This window comes from Poecile atricapillus, chromosome 1 (assembly GCF_030490865.1).
Source record: "Poecile atricapillus isolate bPoeAtr1 chromosome 1, bPoeAtr1.hap1, whole genome shotgun sequence".
Lineage (NCBI taxonomy): Eukaryota > Metazoa > Chordata > Aves > Passeriformes > Paridae > Poecile > Poecile atricapillus.
Window position 1 is genome coordinate 41,414,938 of NC_081249.1, and position 18,153 is coordinate 41,433,090.

Sequence of the window (18,153 nt, forward strand, 5' to 3'; positions counted from 1 at the left end):
CCTCCGAGACGGCGCCAGCTCCGCTCTTGGGGCCGCGCGGGGAGCGAGGAAGGCGATCTTTCAATGGGCCTCTTACAGGCTCTGCGACTCTGCTCGTGAAACCCACGAGTCCATACCGCGCACGCGCAGCCGTGGGGGAAAGGGAGTGAGGGGCCGTTGCCGTAAAGCGCGGACGATGTCGGGGCGGGCGGGCCCCGCGGCGCCGTCGGGGTTTGAGAAGCGGGTCCTGGTGACGGGCGGCGCCGGCTTTATGTGAGTGAGCCCCGCGGGGCCGGAGCGGACCGGCGGCCTCCTCTCCAGGGCTGTGGGGGAGACGTGGCGGGTGGGGATCCCGCGGTGCCGCCTCCCTTGTGCCCGTCCCGGGCCGGTTCCTTGGTGCCGCTGGCTCGGGCCACGCTCACTCAGGGGCTGCTGGTGACTCGTCCCTGTCGTGGGTTCTGAGGTGGTAAGTGCTGGGGAGCGAGCTGCGAGGCTGCCCCGGCCGGCCTTCGCCTGCTGCGAGAGGGTGAAGGAGGGACCGCCCGGCGCTGGGAATCTGTGCTCGGGCTCAGCCGGGACGGGGCTGCCCAGAGGAGGGCAGCGGAGCTGGTGAAGGGCTGGGAGCACAAGCCTTATGAAGAGCGGCTGAGGGAGCTGGGGTTGTTTTGCCTGGGCCTTCAGGCGAAACAACCTCATCGCTCTCTTCAACTTCCGGAAAGAGGGGTGTAGCCAGGTGGGGTTCAGCCTCGTCTCCCAGGCAGCAAATGACTGGACGAGAGGACACAGGCTGAGCTCCGCCTGCGGAGGTTCAGGGTGGACATTAGAAAGAATTTATTCACATAAAGGATGTTTCGATATTGGACAGGGCTGCTCAGGGAGGTCAGGAGTCACTGTCCCTGCAGGTGTTCAGAAAACGACTGGACATGGCGCTTAGTGCTATGGTCTAGTTAACGAGGTTGTGTTTAGTCTTAAGTTGGACTCGATGATCTGAGGTCTTTTCCAGCCTAATGGATTCTTTGGGTTGAAGGTGGCAGGACTTCGAGCCAGCTGCTATTTCTCATATCAACCCCCAGTGCTGTGGGCTCAGTTTGAGTCAGAGAAAGGACTGGTCCATCTTAAGCCCCTCAGTGTGCTTGGAATCGGAAACTGTGAGAGGGTTAAATTTCTGTGTGTGAATAACCCCTGAACTAACCTGAACTTTCAGAATGAACTTCATGTACACAAGACCGTGCCAAAGAGGCAGTGCCACCAGGTTGTCACTTTCAGCTAGCAGCAGTGTCAGGGACTTGAGTGAAGGGAGTCACTGTCGTGGGTTAGGAGTGTTGACTGTTCATATATTAGGTATCAGACTCTCCCTGACATCTCATATGTAAGCTGTAGAGAGCAAAAGTATTTTAGAATGCCAATTGAATATAACATATAACAGGGTTTTTTAATGTGACTGTGGGCAGTGTTGATTTCTTTTGTTATAGGATGAACTTTTATTCTTTTAGTTTCTTAATCATATGCACTTATATATAGAAAATACTAGGATAATGTATAGACTATATATTAGAATAATGTTTCAATTTGTCTTTCATCTGTCTTGAATATATCCCCTTCTTCCCCCAAAGACTTTTGAAAATGCTGGATTTATTTGGAATTTGTCATCTCTTTATTACCTTAAAGCCAAATATATAATTGTAAAATATGTTTTTCTTCTATCCTGCAGTGCTTCACATGTAGTCGTCTCTCTTGTGAAAAATTATCCAAACTATCTGATTATAAATCTGGATAAGGTAATAGCTTGTTTTCTTTTTTGATATGGATAACTGTTTTAAGTGATTTATAATGCAACCTATAATATGTTGAAATTTATGTGGCTTGTTGTTAGTTACTAATTTTTGTTTGGTGTTCCATTTGTTTCTGTAAAGAAAAAAAGTCAACTGGTGTTCAGAAAAACAACGAAGCTTTTCAAGCTTTAAACATCTGTTGAAGAATTTTTGCAGTTAGGGTATCTATTGGAGATTTGTGCTTTTAAAGCTTCACATCTGCTTACGAAGTAGGTTTTTTTTTTTTAAGTAAGTTTTTACTTTTTCCTCAGACTTTCCAGTGGTTAGGTTGGGTTTGAGTTTTCCTTTTTGCTTCCATGAAGCTCACTTATTGATGTTGTGTTGTGTCGTGTCTTTAGCTCGACTACTGTGCAAGCTTGAAGAATCTTGAAACTGTCTCTGGGAAGGAAAACTACAAGTTTATCCAGGTGATAAAGCCTTCTCTTCCACAAAACATGGCATTTCATGGATTTTTTGTGTACTACTTGCACAGCCTTGTCTTCAGACAGGAGATGGATTTTGATTTATTGCTTAGATTAATATTCTGACTTGCTGGGCTTGTATGCTGTGGTTCCTTCTGTCTGCAAAAGGCAGTGCTGATGCTCATCTCTCTGTCTTGGGGTCTGCCCAAGGTTGCAGTACATCGGAGAAATGCACCTCAAACAGCACCTTTGTCAGAGGTGGTAGATGTAAACTTGCATTTTTTCTTAGATTCAGGCAAGGGTGCAAGCTGAACTTGCCCTGACCTCTTGGTGATCCCCTTGGCAGTTTATGTTTTTGTGAACCACCTCTTTATTTCAGTAAGGGATTATCTCCGAGCTAGGGGGATAAAAATTGCATGAGAGGAAGGGGACAGCCTGTATGCAGATGTGCACATGTGTGCAGTTTTAGCATGACCAAAGTGGCTTTTTGGTTACCTTCCTAAGGTCTTTGATTGTTTCCAGTGTGTAATATGAAATGTATGAATACAGTATAGAACCCTTGTGACCTGGGTAGATATTAACATTTAATTGCTGGGGAGAGCTCAGAGTTCTACAAGATATCCTTTAAACAGTCAGATCCCTATGTGAAGCAGGGGAACAGCAAGTAGGAATGATGTGGATATACTGTTTTTGAACAAGAGTGGAAATATCTTGTCACAAAACTTACATAAGTAGAAATAATGTCAACTTTTCATTGTGGGTTTGGGTTTTTTTTTTTTTTTGTGGTTTGGGGTGTGTGTTTGGGTTATTTGTTTGTTTCTGTTTTTGGTTTCTAGGGACAGTTGATCACAGCTTAACATCCAGCTGGTATGCAAGCAAGCAGTTTACACTGACAGGAGAAAATGTGCTGGAAAAGACAGTCTCTGATGTGCAGCCCTTATGATTTAGAACTGTAGCATTGGTACTGACCTTAGGAGACAGCAAGAATGATACACTCTGTAGTGGTACTGTAGAAAGGAAGTCTGTTTTGGGAAGTAGAACAGTAAGTTTAGAAAATTTGACTCAGGGGCTGTATGAAAGATATGTTTTAATCACAATTTCTGTTGTTCAGCGTAGATGTACTAAGCTTTCAGTTTAAAATTTGAATTTCAGTTAAAAAAAAATTCAGTAACTAGCCATTTAGTTCAAAATAATGTCTCTTTTTTAAAAAAAATATGTAAATTAAAAAATAAGTCACTGGAATAAATAGCAAGCAGCAAAATCCTTGCAAGACATAAACTAATCCCCTTTAGTGGGAATCTGCTTCTCCCTTTGCTGTACCACTAGATGTCCCTGCCTGCTTGCCAGACTGAGAACTCTTCTTTACTCTGGGAACTTTGCATTTCAGCCTCAGCGTTGGAGCTCCGTGCTGTACTTTTATTGTGTACATTTTTTGACACATTACTGTTTGTAATGTTAATGGTAGCATAAATTCTGAAATAAGTTTCACTGAGATTTTATAAAAAATGTGTGAATTTTTATGTATGGTCTTATTTTAGACATGGCATGGATAAATGGCCCAGAACTCAGTTGATCATGCTGTTTGTATCCTGCGTTCCCTTCGTACCTTCGTAATGCTTTCTTACGTGACACTTGGTGTAAATGGAAGCTGACTGTTTTCTATAAAAATAATTTGCCTTTTTTTTTTTTCCTCTTTAGGGAGATATTTGTGAACCTGATTTTATAAAGCAACTCTTTGAAACTGAGAAAATAGATATAGTTCTTCATTTTGCAGCCCAAACACATGTAGGTGAGCATTGCTGCATGTTTTGGTATTGTTTTCTATGGCTATACCTGCTTAAAATATATGCCAGTATACTTTTTGTCTTTTCCTTCCATATAAATCAAGGATCCAGTTTGTCTCTACAAATCACATGGCTGAGTGTCTGGTGGCCTTTTTAACTCCGAGGGATTCACAACCTTGATTTAAAAAGCGCTTCATCTAACTTGTTTTGTTTTTATTGCACATAAATGGTCATGTTCCCTTTTGTCTGCATTACGTTTTTAAATTCTATCTAGACTCACATGCAGCTGACAGTGTACTGAGGGAGTCATAAAGACAGTGGTGAGGGGCTTTGTACATAGTCTGAAGTTTTTACTTAACTGGCTCCAATGTCACATGAAAAAACAGTGTGAAAGCTGAAGGATTAGGCTTAAGTCCCATTGGAATCTTATCTCCATGCTAAAAAGAGAGAATGAATTATAAAGTGCCTATTTCAAATGGCTGCTTTTCAGTATCACTGTTAGTAAGAACAATCCCCACCATACTCCATCCATCATGACAAGAAATCCTCAAAGAATACTCCAGGAAAATACTTTTCAAAATTGTCAGGTTTGATAGGCACAAAGTCATTAGGTCAGGGGAACAGTTGTAAGAATCAAAGCAGGTGCTAATGAGTTATTAGTCATGGGTCCATATTACTGCAACTGTCTTTGAATGACACTTTTCTTACTGTACTTAGCCAGCGCTGTTTTAGATTATAAAGTCCATAACCAACAAGATTTTTCTCAAGATTCCAGCCTCTTGTTGAGAACAAGGATTTTGAAGGTGTCTACATTTAGTAAAGACCTTGCTATCTGACAGGTCTATATTGCAGCCTCCAAGTGGAACCTATAGCCCTGTCTTGCCTAAATTTAATCAGAATTGTCTGTTTTTGTTTTTGTTTTTTTTTATGTAGATCTTTCATTTTGGCATGCGCTGGAATTCACCTATGTGAATGTTTATGGCACCAATGTGCTGGTTGCTGCTGCACATGAAGCCAATGTGGAGAAGTTTGTCTATGTTAGTACAGATGAAGTATATGGAGGTAGCACTGATGAGGTGAGTTTGACCATCCATGAGGATTTTTCTAGTTTACCTGCTTTTTGGAATGAAAACAAAATTGAGTCTAACTTTCCGTGGCCTCTGTAAATGTTTGACTTTAAGTAAGCACTGGTTGCTTTTAGAAAGCTGAGTATCAAAATTGTCTTGATTTTTTTTTTTTTTTTTTTCATATCTTGTTTTATGTTGAATGTTTAATGTCTAAAGCAGTGAGATTTGGGTCATTAATGGTGTCACTACTCCTCAGAGATAGTGTGAAAGCAATGTATTATACAGGTTTTGTCCTGGAGCATTCATGAGGCTTCAATAATATGCACAGCTTGACAGGCAGGGAACTGCTTTATATTCTGGGTAAAATACTAACAGAACTGTAGGTAGTGACAATTCAAACAGGAAACAATTCCTGTATTACTGTAATAAATATTCAGATGTTTCTTGTTGTTGTATGCAGATCTTTAATTTTTGAGAATTTATACCTGACCTTAATTCAGGAAATGTAATTTAGCTCAGTAAAAAGGCAAATTACGCATGTTCATCTTTTTAAAGGCATAAATACAGTCAAGGGGCCTTTTGCCATAGTCCCTGGAAATATTAATGTCCTTCGGGAGAGTTCTGTGCACTTTCTTATTATCACACTGTCTTTATCAGTTCCTTCAACACTATTTGCATCTGTAGGCTTTTATGCTACCCAAGGATGATGTTTTCATGTGTGTAGACTTGGATGATACCTTCAAGTGATTTTTTTTGTCTCTGGGCCTTGAAAGAGAACTTTAATCTGTTTTTAATTTTCTTTGTGAATCACACTAGAAGTTCTTACAGAATTTTTTTTAGGGGAGGAAGGCCATTTCAGAAACAAAGGTTGGACAAGAACAGTGAATGTTTTAACCATGTTAAGGTGATTGTTACCAATCACACCTTGTGTAGTATCTCTCTTCCTTCTGGTTTGTTTTTTTCTCCCTTCAAGTGAGAAGTAGATTCGAGTGTCAGGGTAGCCTGGAAGATACCTGCTCTGGAACTGATCAGAATTGTTGAAGCCTTGCTTTGGAAGCTTTTGGGTTGCAATTCTACATTTTTTACAGAAATAAAGTTACAGAAAAATTTAAGAAAAGACCTCTTTTATTTAAGACTGAAGGGTGAATTTGCTAGTGGTGGCCCAATTGCTCTCTGAGGCAGTATGAACCTGAAAAATACTAAGCCTCCCTGTAGTAACAGTGATTATTTAATAAGATAAAAATCTAAGGACTTGCTGCTGTGAGGTAACTCTGTGACAAGTATAAAAATATTACTGCTAGTAATCTGGCTACCTCCTATATTCAGTAAATACGCTGTCTTTTTTTATGGCCTTCTGTTGTAAGGGGATTTTGTCAGACTGATGAGCTTGGATATTTAGGGATCTTTATTTCTTTTGTAACTTTAAGGCTTATCTGGGCAAAAGAAATTGAGTAATGCAAAATTTTCTTTTCATTTTAGGAATTTGATGAATCCTCACCAAAACGTCCAACAAATCCCTATGCCTCCTCTAAAGCAGCTGCAGAGTGTTTTGTTCAGTCTTACTGGGAAAGGTACCAAGTAAGTCCATGGAAGCTTCAAAAACTCTGAAGCTTGTAATTAAGCGTCTGTATTATGTGCATAAGAGAATAAAAGAAAATTAAATAGTAGTCCACACAGTGCCACCTCTTTCCTTATTGTTAGTCTTGTAGTTTGGATGTGTTAGAGAATCTCCACCAATAAATTATGAAGATATACTGCTAGACAGTGGGGACAGGTTAGATGATTTTTTTTTTTTTTTTACATTTGAATTGTAATATCTAAAAATGTGCTTTGATAAAATGATCAAAGAGAATGTTAGGAATTTAAAAACCAATTCTAAGCTTGCAGGAAATAAAAAAATATTACACAGAAGTAAAACATGCATAATTCAAATTGTATTAAGACTAGGCTAATAGTTAAAGCAAAAAAAAAAAAAAGAAAATAAAAAGCCCTGCTAGTCAGATTTAAGCAAACATACATATATAATTTGGACACTTTAGACTTCTGTTTTTGATATATGATTTTTTTCTATAAAGTGAACAAGAATAAGATGTTAATGACCTATGAAACACATTGGAATAAGTAGGAGCAAGCCCGTCTTCAGTCAACCAGATACACATATGCAATGTCCTGTGGTGGTTCCAGAGCAAGAGAGATTTCAAATATTTGTCACTTGTGGTGCTCCTAACAGGCTGAGAATGCTTGAGGCCCTTGCCTGCTTGACAGAAATACAGAGAGCTCAATTCAGTAACGTTTGTAAGGGGTTTGTTAGAGCTTGCAAATTTTTGAGTAAGCACTGTGTATGTGTCGGTTTGTTTATTGATCAGCAGGAAGCGACAGGTTTTTACTGGTATCTGCTTTCTTATGTAATCATGTGTGTTTAATGCTCTCTAGTTTCCAGTTGTCATCACACGGAGCAGTAATGTTTACGGACCACATCAGTATCCAGAAAAAGTAAGTTAAACTGTGCTTTACTCTGAGCTTCAGTGTACCAGAATTCAGGGTTGCAGTGATGTTACTTTTTTCTCTTGTGCATGGGATGACTTTTGAAAAAAGCACTCTTGCAATTAGTATGTGATTATATATTTTGAGCTTACACTAATGTCTTACCCTGAACACATATTTTTTGATTGTTGATAAAACTTCAATCAGAGACTTGTATTTAAAATTAATTTTATGACAGCAACTTTGTTTTGTAGTTTTTCTATTTTTCAAATGATATTTTGACCAAATTCCCCCATAACTCACCCACATAACATTAACTCGCGTCATGTTCTGTAATTGTGAGTGTTTAATAACTCAGGGAAACATTTCAAAAGGTCAACTGAGAATACAATGTCTGGTATAGAAAGGGATGTTCCAGCCTGTACATAATATAAGTAAGATGGAGCTATAGCATTCATATATAAGTTGAGAGGTAGTGTAAAATGACTTGTCTTTGCATGTGTTCATGCAAATCTTCATGCAGATCTTGCAGGATAACTGTTTAAAACAGTTGTTTGTGTGAAGGAGTTGCCTTTTTAAGTCAGTACCAGAATCTGCTTTGTTAGTGAATGGAAATACACTGGTGAAATGAAAGTGATAATCACATCTACTCTTTGGAGTTTGGAACTAGTGGGCAATGTAGCTATATTTTACGGTTTTATGGAGGGTTTTTTTTTAATTGAAATTGCTTTTCACCTTTTTTGTTTTTTTTTTTTTCCCCAAATAAATTTATTTTCACCTACATTATTGCAGGTGGATAAGCAATGGCTTTTAGAGTACATTTCTCATTGATCTGTGTATTACCACAGGTTGCATGATTGTTGGAAGTGTATTTCAGGGATGTATTTGCTTGCTTTTAACTTACATATATTCTTCTTCACATACCATATTTTAGTTACTGCTAAAAACACAGCACTAGGCTACATGAATCTTTAGTTTTATCTAGTATTATGCTAGTGTATTTAGAGTAGGGAGTTGAATTTAAGTAATTTGAGTTGTCTTCTAATGGCTTCAGTTTAAGGACTTCAATAGTGGGGGCAACTGTTCTGAAGTGTCTGGGGCATGAATGGATCTAAGCTTTTAGATGAACATGATGTAAATCTTTGGGCAGCTAGCACACTGTCATTTTATCTGTGTTTATCTGTGTTATCTTAAAATTCTCTTCCAAATTTAACTATTTTAACAACTCTTTGGTTCTAGATTTACTCATGTTTACTGGATGTTTAAACCTTGTTCTGAGCTGTTGGCAGTAATTATTTCTAGTTAGACTCTGTTGCACTGCTGCATGCAAAAGTAATGGAAACTTCTTTAATTTTTGTAAAAAAGTTACACTTGTAACAGCCAGAAAGATAAGGTTTTCAATACAACAATAGAGGCATCCGCTCTTACAAACCAAAATCCTTGCAGTTTCTAGGCTTGATTCATTCTTTCATTAGATTTAATAAAACTTAGAAATATTTAAAGGATCTTATTAAAATACTTAATGCTACATAACTGTTGAAGTTCCTCATTCTCTGTAGAGTAACAGCTTCTAAAATTGTGGAGTAATTTTTTTTCTGTTGTTTTTCAATTCCTTAGGTTATTCCAAAGTTTATATCTTTGTTGCAACAGAACAGAAAATGGTAGGTAATTTGCATTTTTTTGATAGTATTTGTCCTATAAAACTGTAATTGCATTTATAAATATTTGCTCATTTGTGAAATAATAATTATATAATTAAGTTCTGAATCACCTATTTTAATAACAGGATTTCCTTAAAGTAAAGGATTGTTTGCATGTCAGCTATCTAAGGTACCTTCAAGCAACCATCTAACAGCAAAACTGCTTAAAACACAGTCCAGTAAATTGAATGTGTCTATTTGAGGGTTAACAACATTTTTTTGTCTTTTTCTTGTATTAAGCTGTATTCATGGTTCTGGACTTCAGAGAAGGAATTTCCTTTATGCAACTGATGTGGTAGAAGCATTCCTTACTGTCCTGAAGGAGGGGAAACCAGGTGAAATTTATAACATTGGAACTAACTTTGAGATGTCCATTGCCCAGCTTGCTAAGGAGCTAATCCATTTAGTGAGTAAACAGTTGTAATGCTTTTCTTTAACGGTTTTCATTACACATATGAATAATTCCACAGACCTTCTGTAGCTCTGAAAGTGCTTAGACTTGTGTTGAGTGTTGGAAGATCCTTGCAGCAGAATGATGTGCTACCCTTTCTGAGGCAGCTGGACTGTGTAACAGTTTGCAGTATGGGCTGTGTTGGGCTGCTGCATCAGTTACCCTGACTGGGATATATCCTGACTATGACTGGCATCATGATTAATTACCATTTTTTTTTCATGCTAACTGCTTTAGTTTTAGTCTGAGAATATGGCACTATTAAAATCTAACAGGTTGATTATGGATGTTGTGGCAGTGTTCTGGATGAAGGAGATAGATTGGAGTTGTTCTAAATAATTTTGATAATTTCAGTAGTTTGAAGACTCAGTATACAAAAGATCATTCCTGTTTGTGGTTTTTATTTTTTGTTTGGTGGCATTTTTTTCTTAACAAACTTAAATCTTGTTTAAAACCCCCTATTTTTTAAATATATGTTTAGACAGCCCAAGGTGTATGGGAATGATACTTGTGTTTTTTTCTTGGCAGATAAAGAAGACGAGTTCAGAGTCTGAAATGGAGCACTGGATGGATTATGTTAAAGACAGGTGAGGAATGTGGGGGACATGCAGGATGTGCTGCACATGCAAGATAGTTTTGTCCTGAAGATTTTCTGAGACTCTTAATCAAATAGTTTTTTGTGGAAGTGTTTCTGCTCTAAAGGAAAACTTTTGAGGGAGTAAGAGCTGTTTTGCTTCCTTATTTTTTTTTGCCAGTGGATTTGACATCTGTGATCAAGGTTCTGTATAGAAAACAGGATTTTCCTTTATTTGGATCTGTAGGTCAGAATTAATGTCTTGAAGGAGAACATGAAATGCTAATCTTTGTATTCAAACTTTCTTCATCCTGCTCATTACTGAAGTCTTCTCTGGGATGAGGACAAGTTTTACAGAGCAACTAAATCTTTCCTTCATGCTAGTTTGGACAGTGTTCAGCATCGCTGAATGAGATGAGTCCCATCTTCTCTCACTTAGCTTTAGTATTTTGGTCTTAATGTAACTAATTCAGACTTAGATGTACTTTGTAGGAAGAACCAGTATCCACAGGCAGAAATATGTGCCTATGGAGTGTAGTTAGCTTTAGATTTCTATCTTAAACTGAAGCTGCTATCTCAAAAGTAGATGTAGAGCTCTAAGGTACCAAAGTAGGGCAGTGGTAAAAATGGGTAGCTTTTATATATATGCTTTTTCTGTGTGTTTCTGTCCTTAGTTTCAGGCTTGGTTTGGCTCTGTTCTTTTATATCCATTTCTTTTGTACAGCAACAATGAGTCTCTGCTTACTTTAGATATCACTCTCTCCAGAGTGATTAAAAATGATGTGTCTACTGATAGCAGTTAAATATTACGGCCTTTAGAATTCTCATTTTCTGTTCACATTTGGATTGTTATCATGGCAACTGAAGTGTCTTTAAAAATGTACTAACTTTTGTTTTTAAAAGGAAATGGTCTTCAGAATCCTATCTGAGTGCATCACAGGACTTTCAACAAATTGCCTTTGGCTCACATGATGTGAATGTTTAGGAGTTCTCAGTGTAGTTCTGTTTGAGATATTTCTTCATGTGTATTGGGCCCTGTCTGCTCATGTTTAAACATAAATGGGCTTGGGAAGACTAACCACATAGGAATACATAGGTGTTTCAGGGAGTGTTGAGGTCTTACTGTTAATATATCTAATTTATGACTATTTAATTCTATAATGAGTGACTTAAAGGTCATGGGGTTTACTTGCTACAGAAAAATTAGTTCTGCTTCTGCTCAAGATTAGCATGTTATAGTAACAGTGATAAGTACTTGGTTTGTACCTGCACATGTACCTTGACTATTCAATATGCCAGTGCCAGTAGTGCAGGAATGCTAGACTAGGCTGCCTGTGTGCCAGACTGCAGAAGTGAAAATTTCTGCCATGCTTAAATATAAGGTGTATCTTCCTGTGTTGAATCTCGCAGCTTGGGATTCTACATATTCAGTATTACTAAGTTCATGTAGCTAATGAGCCACTGTAATGATGCTGCTTTGGTAGCCTGTGTGCTTTAAATCTGAAGTATGTCTAAATTTGTGGGTTTTCAGGATGGAAAATGTAAATGCTAATATTAGAGAACTGTCTCTGCGTTGCAAATGCACTGATTTGCACAAATACGTTGGCAGTGGTTTGAGTTTTGTGTTCATTTTTGTGCCAGTAAAATACTAATTAATATTTATTCTAGTTAATTTCAAGTAGTTGACTGTGCAAACTGAATTGTGTTGTTGTAGCTGCACTCAACTGCCACGTATTTTTTGAAGGTACTGTAACCTGTTCATGTTGATGGGAATTTTCAAAATTGAAGCATATCTAATGTTCCTTCAAAGACAGTGTGAGGTATTGCATCTCTAATTAATGAAGTAGTGTAATCAGATTGTTTTCCTTGTGCATTTTGTACTTCATCAGGCCTACAAATGATCTCCGGTATCCAATGAGTTCAGAAAAAATGCACAACTTAGGATGGAGACCTAAAGTGCCTTGGAAAGAAGGAATAACGAAAACAAGTAAGTCTGATGACTTATACTGATTTAGGAGTGATGGGAGGAGGGAGAGGGGAGAAATGGGTATATATGAAGAGATTGAATGTAACACTTGAATTTTACATAAAATTGGCTGCTTTCTAAATAATGAATTTACATTATACAAAATAAAAGAATATAATTTTTTAGTGCTATAGTAAGACTTGCATAAAGAACTTAAGAACTTGTTTAAACTAGATTTTTGTAATAATATAGATTAAAATCTCCCATAAAGAATAAATAGCACATTGTTAGTCTTATACTTGTGGAATATTTGGATTTCCCTGTTATCTCTGGTCAGCCTGACTCATCAACATTCTTTCCATATTAGTTGAATGGTACAGAGAAAATTTCCACAACTGGAAAAACTCGGAGAAAGCTTTGGAGCCCTTTCCTGTAACAGACCCGTTCACCCAGCTCAGTGGTCCATAGTGTGGAACAGAACCTGAAGGAGTTTTTTCTACCTCATATGGTCTTTTCTTCAAAGCCTGCAATCAAGTGGCCACATTAGACTTTTAATGTGTTCAAGATACATGAACCATGATGAGTAAAGAAACACAGTATGGCACAACTTTGGAATGGTTTCAGCACTTTATAAGTTGAACCTCTTAGTTTCAGCTTTCAGTGCAATACTCTCTTCTCACTAGGTATTGATTTAAAAAAAACTGTACGGATTGAAGAATATTTATAATGTTATAAATTAGTGTACTGAAGTAAAATCTGCCTTATTTAGAATAATTAACTGTGATTGCAGCTTTTGGGACTTGGAGTTAAATTTGTTTTTGTTCTGGAATTATTCCTCTATATTAGTTTGTTTTTACAGTGTAATATATATAATTTTTTGTCAGAGTTGGGTTTTATTTTTAATCAAGGGGAGAAATTACATATTTTTTTGAGTCTATAAATTGATTGACAGAAGTTGGATACAACACCTGTATTGTTCTGTCCATTTCTCTGTTGGTTCACTATTAGCTTTTGTAGATGACCGATTAAACTTACCTACCCTGTAACTTTAAATGCCCCTTTTTAAGGGGAACAAGGGGGTAAATATGTCAAGAAGTAGCAGTTGTTCTTGTTGAGATTTCCAGAAGCATTTCCTTAAACTTTCTCTTATTTTTACTGTGTTACTGTCTGTTACATGTTAATTCCCTTTTCTGAGCTATAATTGTAACAAACTTGAAATACTGGAGCACAATTAACATTCCAGTGACATTATTTCCTGTGATATGAAGGCTACTTATGGAGAAAAAATTTTAAAGCTCTTCTTTTTCTGTGAATTGTGGGTTGGCAGACCTTAATGCAATGTTTCACCATTTTTTCTGTAAAAAATATTTTGAAGATAAAACAATATTTGAGTTTTAATACAAAATTTGGAAAAAACTCTTCAATTCTAGAAATATGTCAATGACTTTTGTTCAAAGTTCATTTAGTAATAAATATTATGGTATAACTGGTTTCTCTTAATTAAGAAAAACATGCTGAAAAAGTAGATGATGGGTTTTTCTAAAGAAATATTTCTTACCTCTTCCACTGACCTGAAAAAAATACCTTCACTTTTTTGTCTTTGAGGTGATATGGCAAACATAAAAAGGGACCACTCTTGGTTTTATCATTTCATCTTCTGTAGTTGTCACAGTCTCTGATCCTCTGTGGCCCCTGGGCAGAGCTGTGGGAGTCACAGGACTGGGATGCTGTGGTGTACTCAGAAAAAACTGTGACTTCCAAAGAGTCTCAGAAGGTGGGAGCTAGCTTTTGAAACACAAGTGTTCCCAACTCTCCCACCTCTTGTGGTGCATGGTGCTGTTGATGAAATGCCACTTTTGGTTGGCAAGAGTCACTCTAAAAGAAGGCTAACCAGGATGTTTCTGTGCTTACTGCAGTGCAAGTCTTTTAAAGTCTTGGAGCCTGTTATTGAAGGTTAGTTTTCTGTGACAAAGTGGGATAATAGTACTATACTTGAATTGTGGGGCAGCTATATTTTTTAGGCTTCTGAATCTTGGTTTGGAGGTAAAAGCCTCCATTTGGGACAGATAGAAGCTACAGGACTGCCTATGTGATGATCTGTCACATACTTGGTTTATCTATGGATTTATCATCTATGGATGAATCAGTGAAATGTCATTGTCAAACACATTTCTGATTACATTCAGATATTTCCTTAATTTTTATGGTTGAAATATAACTTCCTTACAATGTGCATCCTTCCTTAGAATATCCAGCTTACTGTTCTGGATTTTACCAAGGTCAGTACCAGAAATAGCTAAAGTAGTGGAAAGATCTGTCTTAGCTGTATTTGTGATTGCTGTGACAGCTGCTTTGAGTGGGTTGCATGAAAATGAGTCTTTCACATCTTCTTATACTGGAAAACTGGCTGTGTTGTGTTTTTAAGAGTAGAGATTACAGATAACTAAAATCTTACTACTTTAAACATGCACAAACCTTAATTTAAAAATATTTTAAACCTTTGAAAATAGGTACAAGTGTCTTTGGAACACTAAAAATAGTGTTACCAGAAGTACACAGAAGCAAGTAGTAGGGGATGATTGGTTTATTGAACTTTTGAAAATAGTTCTTAATGTATAAATGCTGAAGGATGCAAGCTTTGATATTTACATGACTATCCGAAGAAGTGATATTGTCTGGAGTGGATTTTCAATAGGATCTATTATTTTTTAGTGGAAGCTGTTCTAGTTTATTTAAATATTTCTGGAGATTTAATTCATCCAAGTGTTTGAAATTTTTGTCTTTGTGTCACTACTTGTTTATATATATAAATAAATTTATATATGCACATTTTCAAATGTTGAAATATATGTACTTTAAAAATGTAGGAGGTTCTTGCTTTGAGCTACTTTGCTGTAGATCAGATTTTTTTAGCAGGTGAGTGATCTGGTAGGAGCATTTCTTTCACAGAGAAGTATTTCCTGTTAAAGAAAACAGCTTATTTTGCCATTGCTTTCTGACTTCTGTAGGAAGAAAAGGACAAAGGATCAACTAGTGAACTGTCAATGTGGAGAAGTGATGTTTTCAGGTTTTATTTCTCACTGATTTTATGGGGAGGCGTTTCTGCAGAAGGCAGAGGTAGCGATGTAAAATACTATGAACACTCTAATCTTTCAGTCCATTCTCTCAAGGTTTGTGTCACAGGACAAAGGCCACATCAACGTGTATTTCACTTCTAAAACTTCCTAAGGGAGAAGGGCTGGACTTTGGCAAAGGTTTTGATTCAGGTTCTATCAGGAACTTGGGAGTTATGTGGGGATTGCTGTTGGTTTGCATCTCTTTTTGGGATTACTGTTCTGAATTGTGTCAGATCTTTGGGAGGCAGCTCCTGAAATCCATTGTGCATTGGGGAAAACCGGCATTGCTACCTCATTGTCTTGGTGTACCACAGCTGCTATTAAGTGCATCCCTTGCCTGCAGCAAGTGAAAGAGTTTGGAAGACATTAAAGAGAGCAGCTGAGGCAGGGCTGTCTGCTGTCACAGAATCAGAGTGGTTTGTCTGGGAAAGGATCTTAAAGATCACCTAGTTCAAGCCCCCTGCCACGTGTAGGGACACAGAGCTTCATCCAACCTGGCCTTGAGCACTGCCAGGCTTGGGGCAGCCACAGCTTACCCTGCCTGTGGGACATTTGTGGTGTGTGTGTATCAACTCCAGTTTGTGCAACACACAAGAACCCCTACTTTCTCCTAGGCTTTGTCTGATCTGACCTCAGCACTTGTTTGTGTGCTGCTTGCATTAAGGGGTGTCAGCTGTGGTTGAGGCTGGTTTACACTGTCATAAGATGATTGACTAGAAAATGCATTTTGCTTGTTCACCCTGTACTTTGATTGATGTAGGAGAAAGACTGGGGGTGAAAATGAGAGGTCTTTTGTGTTGGTTTGTGGGGGTTTTTTTGACTCAGAATGCTTTATTTTGCTGAAACTGTGTTCTTCAAACAGGCACGAAATGCAAATATTTTTCTAGAGAAGGAGGAACTTTTAATACATATCCCCTTGCCAAATTCTGTTAGGGGAAAAGCTGACACTTTTATTGAATATGCTGTGTCTGAGACTGAATTGTCCTCTTTTATTTAATTTTGTTTTGCATTACCTTTAGTTTTTGTTTTTATTCCCACTGCCATTTCCATTTCACCTGGCAAAACAAAAGATTTCTAAAAATAAGAATTGGAATAACCGATTGCTCCATAGTACCTCTGATTGTTGTGGTAATGGATGAAAACTCTTAAGTCAATAGTGTTTTGACTTCTGTGCATGCCATGACACATGGGGAGTTTATCTGCACCAAAGATCACAGATTGTGTTAGCTGCATCAGTAGGAGACAGGCTTGTTAAGGGATTACATTCATCATTTCTCAGCAAAACAATCATTGCCAGTGGCAATGGAAAATCATGAGAAGATGAGATTTTGTATCAGTATGTTGTTCTCACACCTCTTAAGCACATTTGTGGGTTGGTTTTTTTAACCTCTCCCTAACTGAATTTATATTTTTTTGTGAAGAGCTCTTGTTTTCAATCACTAAACTTCTGGATCAGTCCTCAGCCTTTGTACTTCTGAAAACAGGTATTTGACTCCTGAAAACATGTCAGCTCCTGAAGAACCCACAAATGTGGGACAACGTGAGGACAAATACACTCTGAAGATAAAAGGACACAGGGTGATACTTGTTACCAAATATTCACATGGCTGGCTTGGGCCAAAAAAGGAGGGATTTGTTAAATTCCTGTAGTACTGTGGAAGAGAGACTTGGGTTTTTTTTATTGACAGGAGGGAGCAATGGTGGACAATTTTGCAGAGAAGCCTCTTTCCCTCACGGTGTGCAGAAGATCTGCCCTCACATGTGGCTTTTCCTAGACCATGGTCTGTGCAAATCAACACAAACTTGAGATGTCAGTGCCCACCCCAGGCAATAATGTGGGCACCCTGATGCATCCTCTACCTTTTCCCTTTAGCCACACCAGTGTGTGACCAGCTGCCTGTTGAAAGCAATGCCTAATTAACAATATGAATGTAAACTATTTTTCTTATTACACTGCTTAGGATTTGTGATTTATGTGGACACAGGGAGCTTCTCCAGTGGAAGACCACGGGCACAAGAAAGTGCAAGTGCCCTTTTTATTCATGTCTTTTTGTGACACCATGATCTCTGCACACAGTTTGTCAGGCTTTAAAATAAAATCCCTGAACACTGAAGCTAAAATACTGCCAATTTAATGCTCTTGAGTCCCACATAATGGTCTAGTTCCTGTTACCTCCCTCAACAACCCCGGGAGCCACTGCCAAAGCACCATCCTGATGTGTGTGTTGTGCACAGATGCTTGTATATGCATACTTTTGTGTTACTGCTGATTTGTCTTTGGCTTACGGCATAATTTTGTTTGCGAAGACCCGTCATTGACTCGTTTGTGGCATCTAGCGCGGCGGGGCTAATAACATTTATTTTATTTAGATCACCGTGTACAAGCAGCCAGGGGGCGGATGTGGAAGAACGCATTAGTGCTATCTCACAGTAAGACTGGCAGCGCGGCGGCCGAAATAGCTCAGTTGGGAGAGCGTTAGACTGAAGATCTAAAGGTCCCTGGTTCGATCCCGGGTTTCGGCAGAACCCTTTTCCATTTTTAACTCGCCCTGCCCGGGAGGTGGCGAGCGGATGCTGCCGCGGGCTCTGGGCGCGCTGCAGGAGCCGGCCCGGCTGGCCCGGGGCTTGTGCAGCACCTGGGAATTGCCTTGCAGGGCTCCGGGCACAGCGTGCCCTGCCTTCCCGTTTCCCTTCTCAACTCCTCTAAGGTTAAGATTTTTATTCAGGATGGAAGAAATGAAAGCAGCGAGCTTCGTTCCCGGGGCGTCCTCTGCCCTTCGCTATCCCAGGGCGGCAGCG

General features: G+C 38.5%; 1 protein-coding gene and 1 non-coding gene across 3 annotated transcripts; both read left to right on the top strand.

The window, feature by feature from the left end:
- Positions 1-125: 125 nt before the first annotated feature.
- Positions 126-15,029, top strand: TGDS (TDP-glucose 4,6-dehydratase). Of its 2 annotated transcripts, XM_058839213.1 has the most exons (12): positions 126-252; positions 1,691-1,757; positions 2,150-2,218; positions 3,911-4,001; positions 4,930-5,072; positions 6,543-6,641; positions 7,497-7,556; positions 9,165-9,208; positions 9,488-9,653; positions 10,227-10,285; positions 12,162-12,259; positions 12,606-15,028. In XM_058839213.1, the coding sequence occupies exons 1-12, from the start codon at positions 176-178 to the stop codon at positions 12,704-12,706; spliced, it is 1,074 nt and encodes a 357-aa protein (XP_058695196.1). In that variant the 5' UTR covers positions 126-175; the 3' UTR covers positions 12,707-15,028. The 2 variants fall into 2 exon arrangements, with proteins under 2 accessions (XP_058695196.1, XP_058695207.1); XM_058839224.1 differs by lacking the exon at positions 2,150-2,218 and having other exon boundaries at positions 12,606-15,029.
- Positions 15,030-17,804: 2,775 nt separating this feature from the next.
- On the top strand, positions 17,805-17,877 carry TRNAF-GAA (transfer RNA phenylalanine (anticodon GAA)). The gene has a single exon. It is a non-coding gene; the product is annotated as a tRNA-Phe (tRNA).
- Positions 17,878-18,153: the final 276 nt, after the last annotated feature.

Bases quoted from the DNA above. Each gene is read 5' to 3' on its own strand.
- TGDS (XM_058839213.1), top strand. From the start codon at position 176: ATGTCGGGGCGGGCGGGCCCCGCGGCGCCGTCGGGGTTTGAGAAGCGG. The intron at 9,209-9,487 runs GTAGGTAATTTG...TCTTGTATTAAG, and splicing joins TTGCAACAGAACAGAAAATG to CTGTATTCATGGTTCTGGAC. The intron at 9,654-10,226 runs GTGAGTAAACAG...TTTTCTTGGCAG, and splicing joins CTAAGGAGCTAATCCATTTA to ATAAAGAAGACGAGTTCAGA.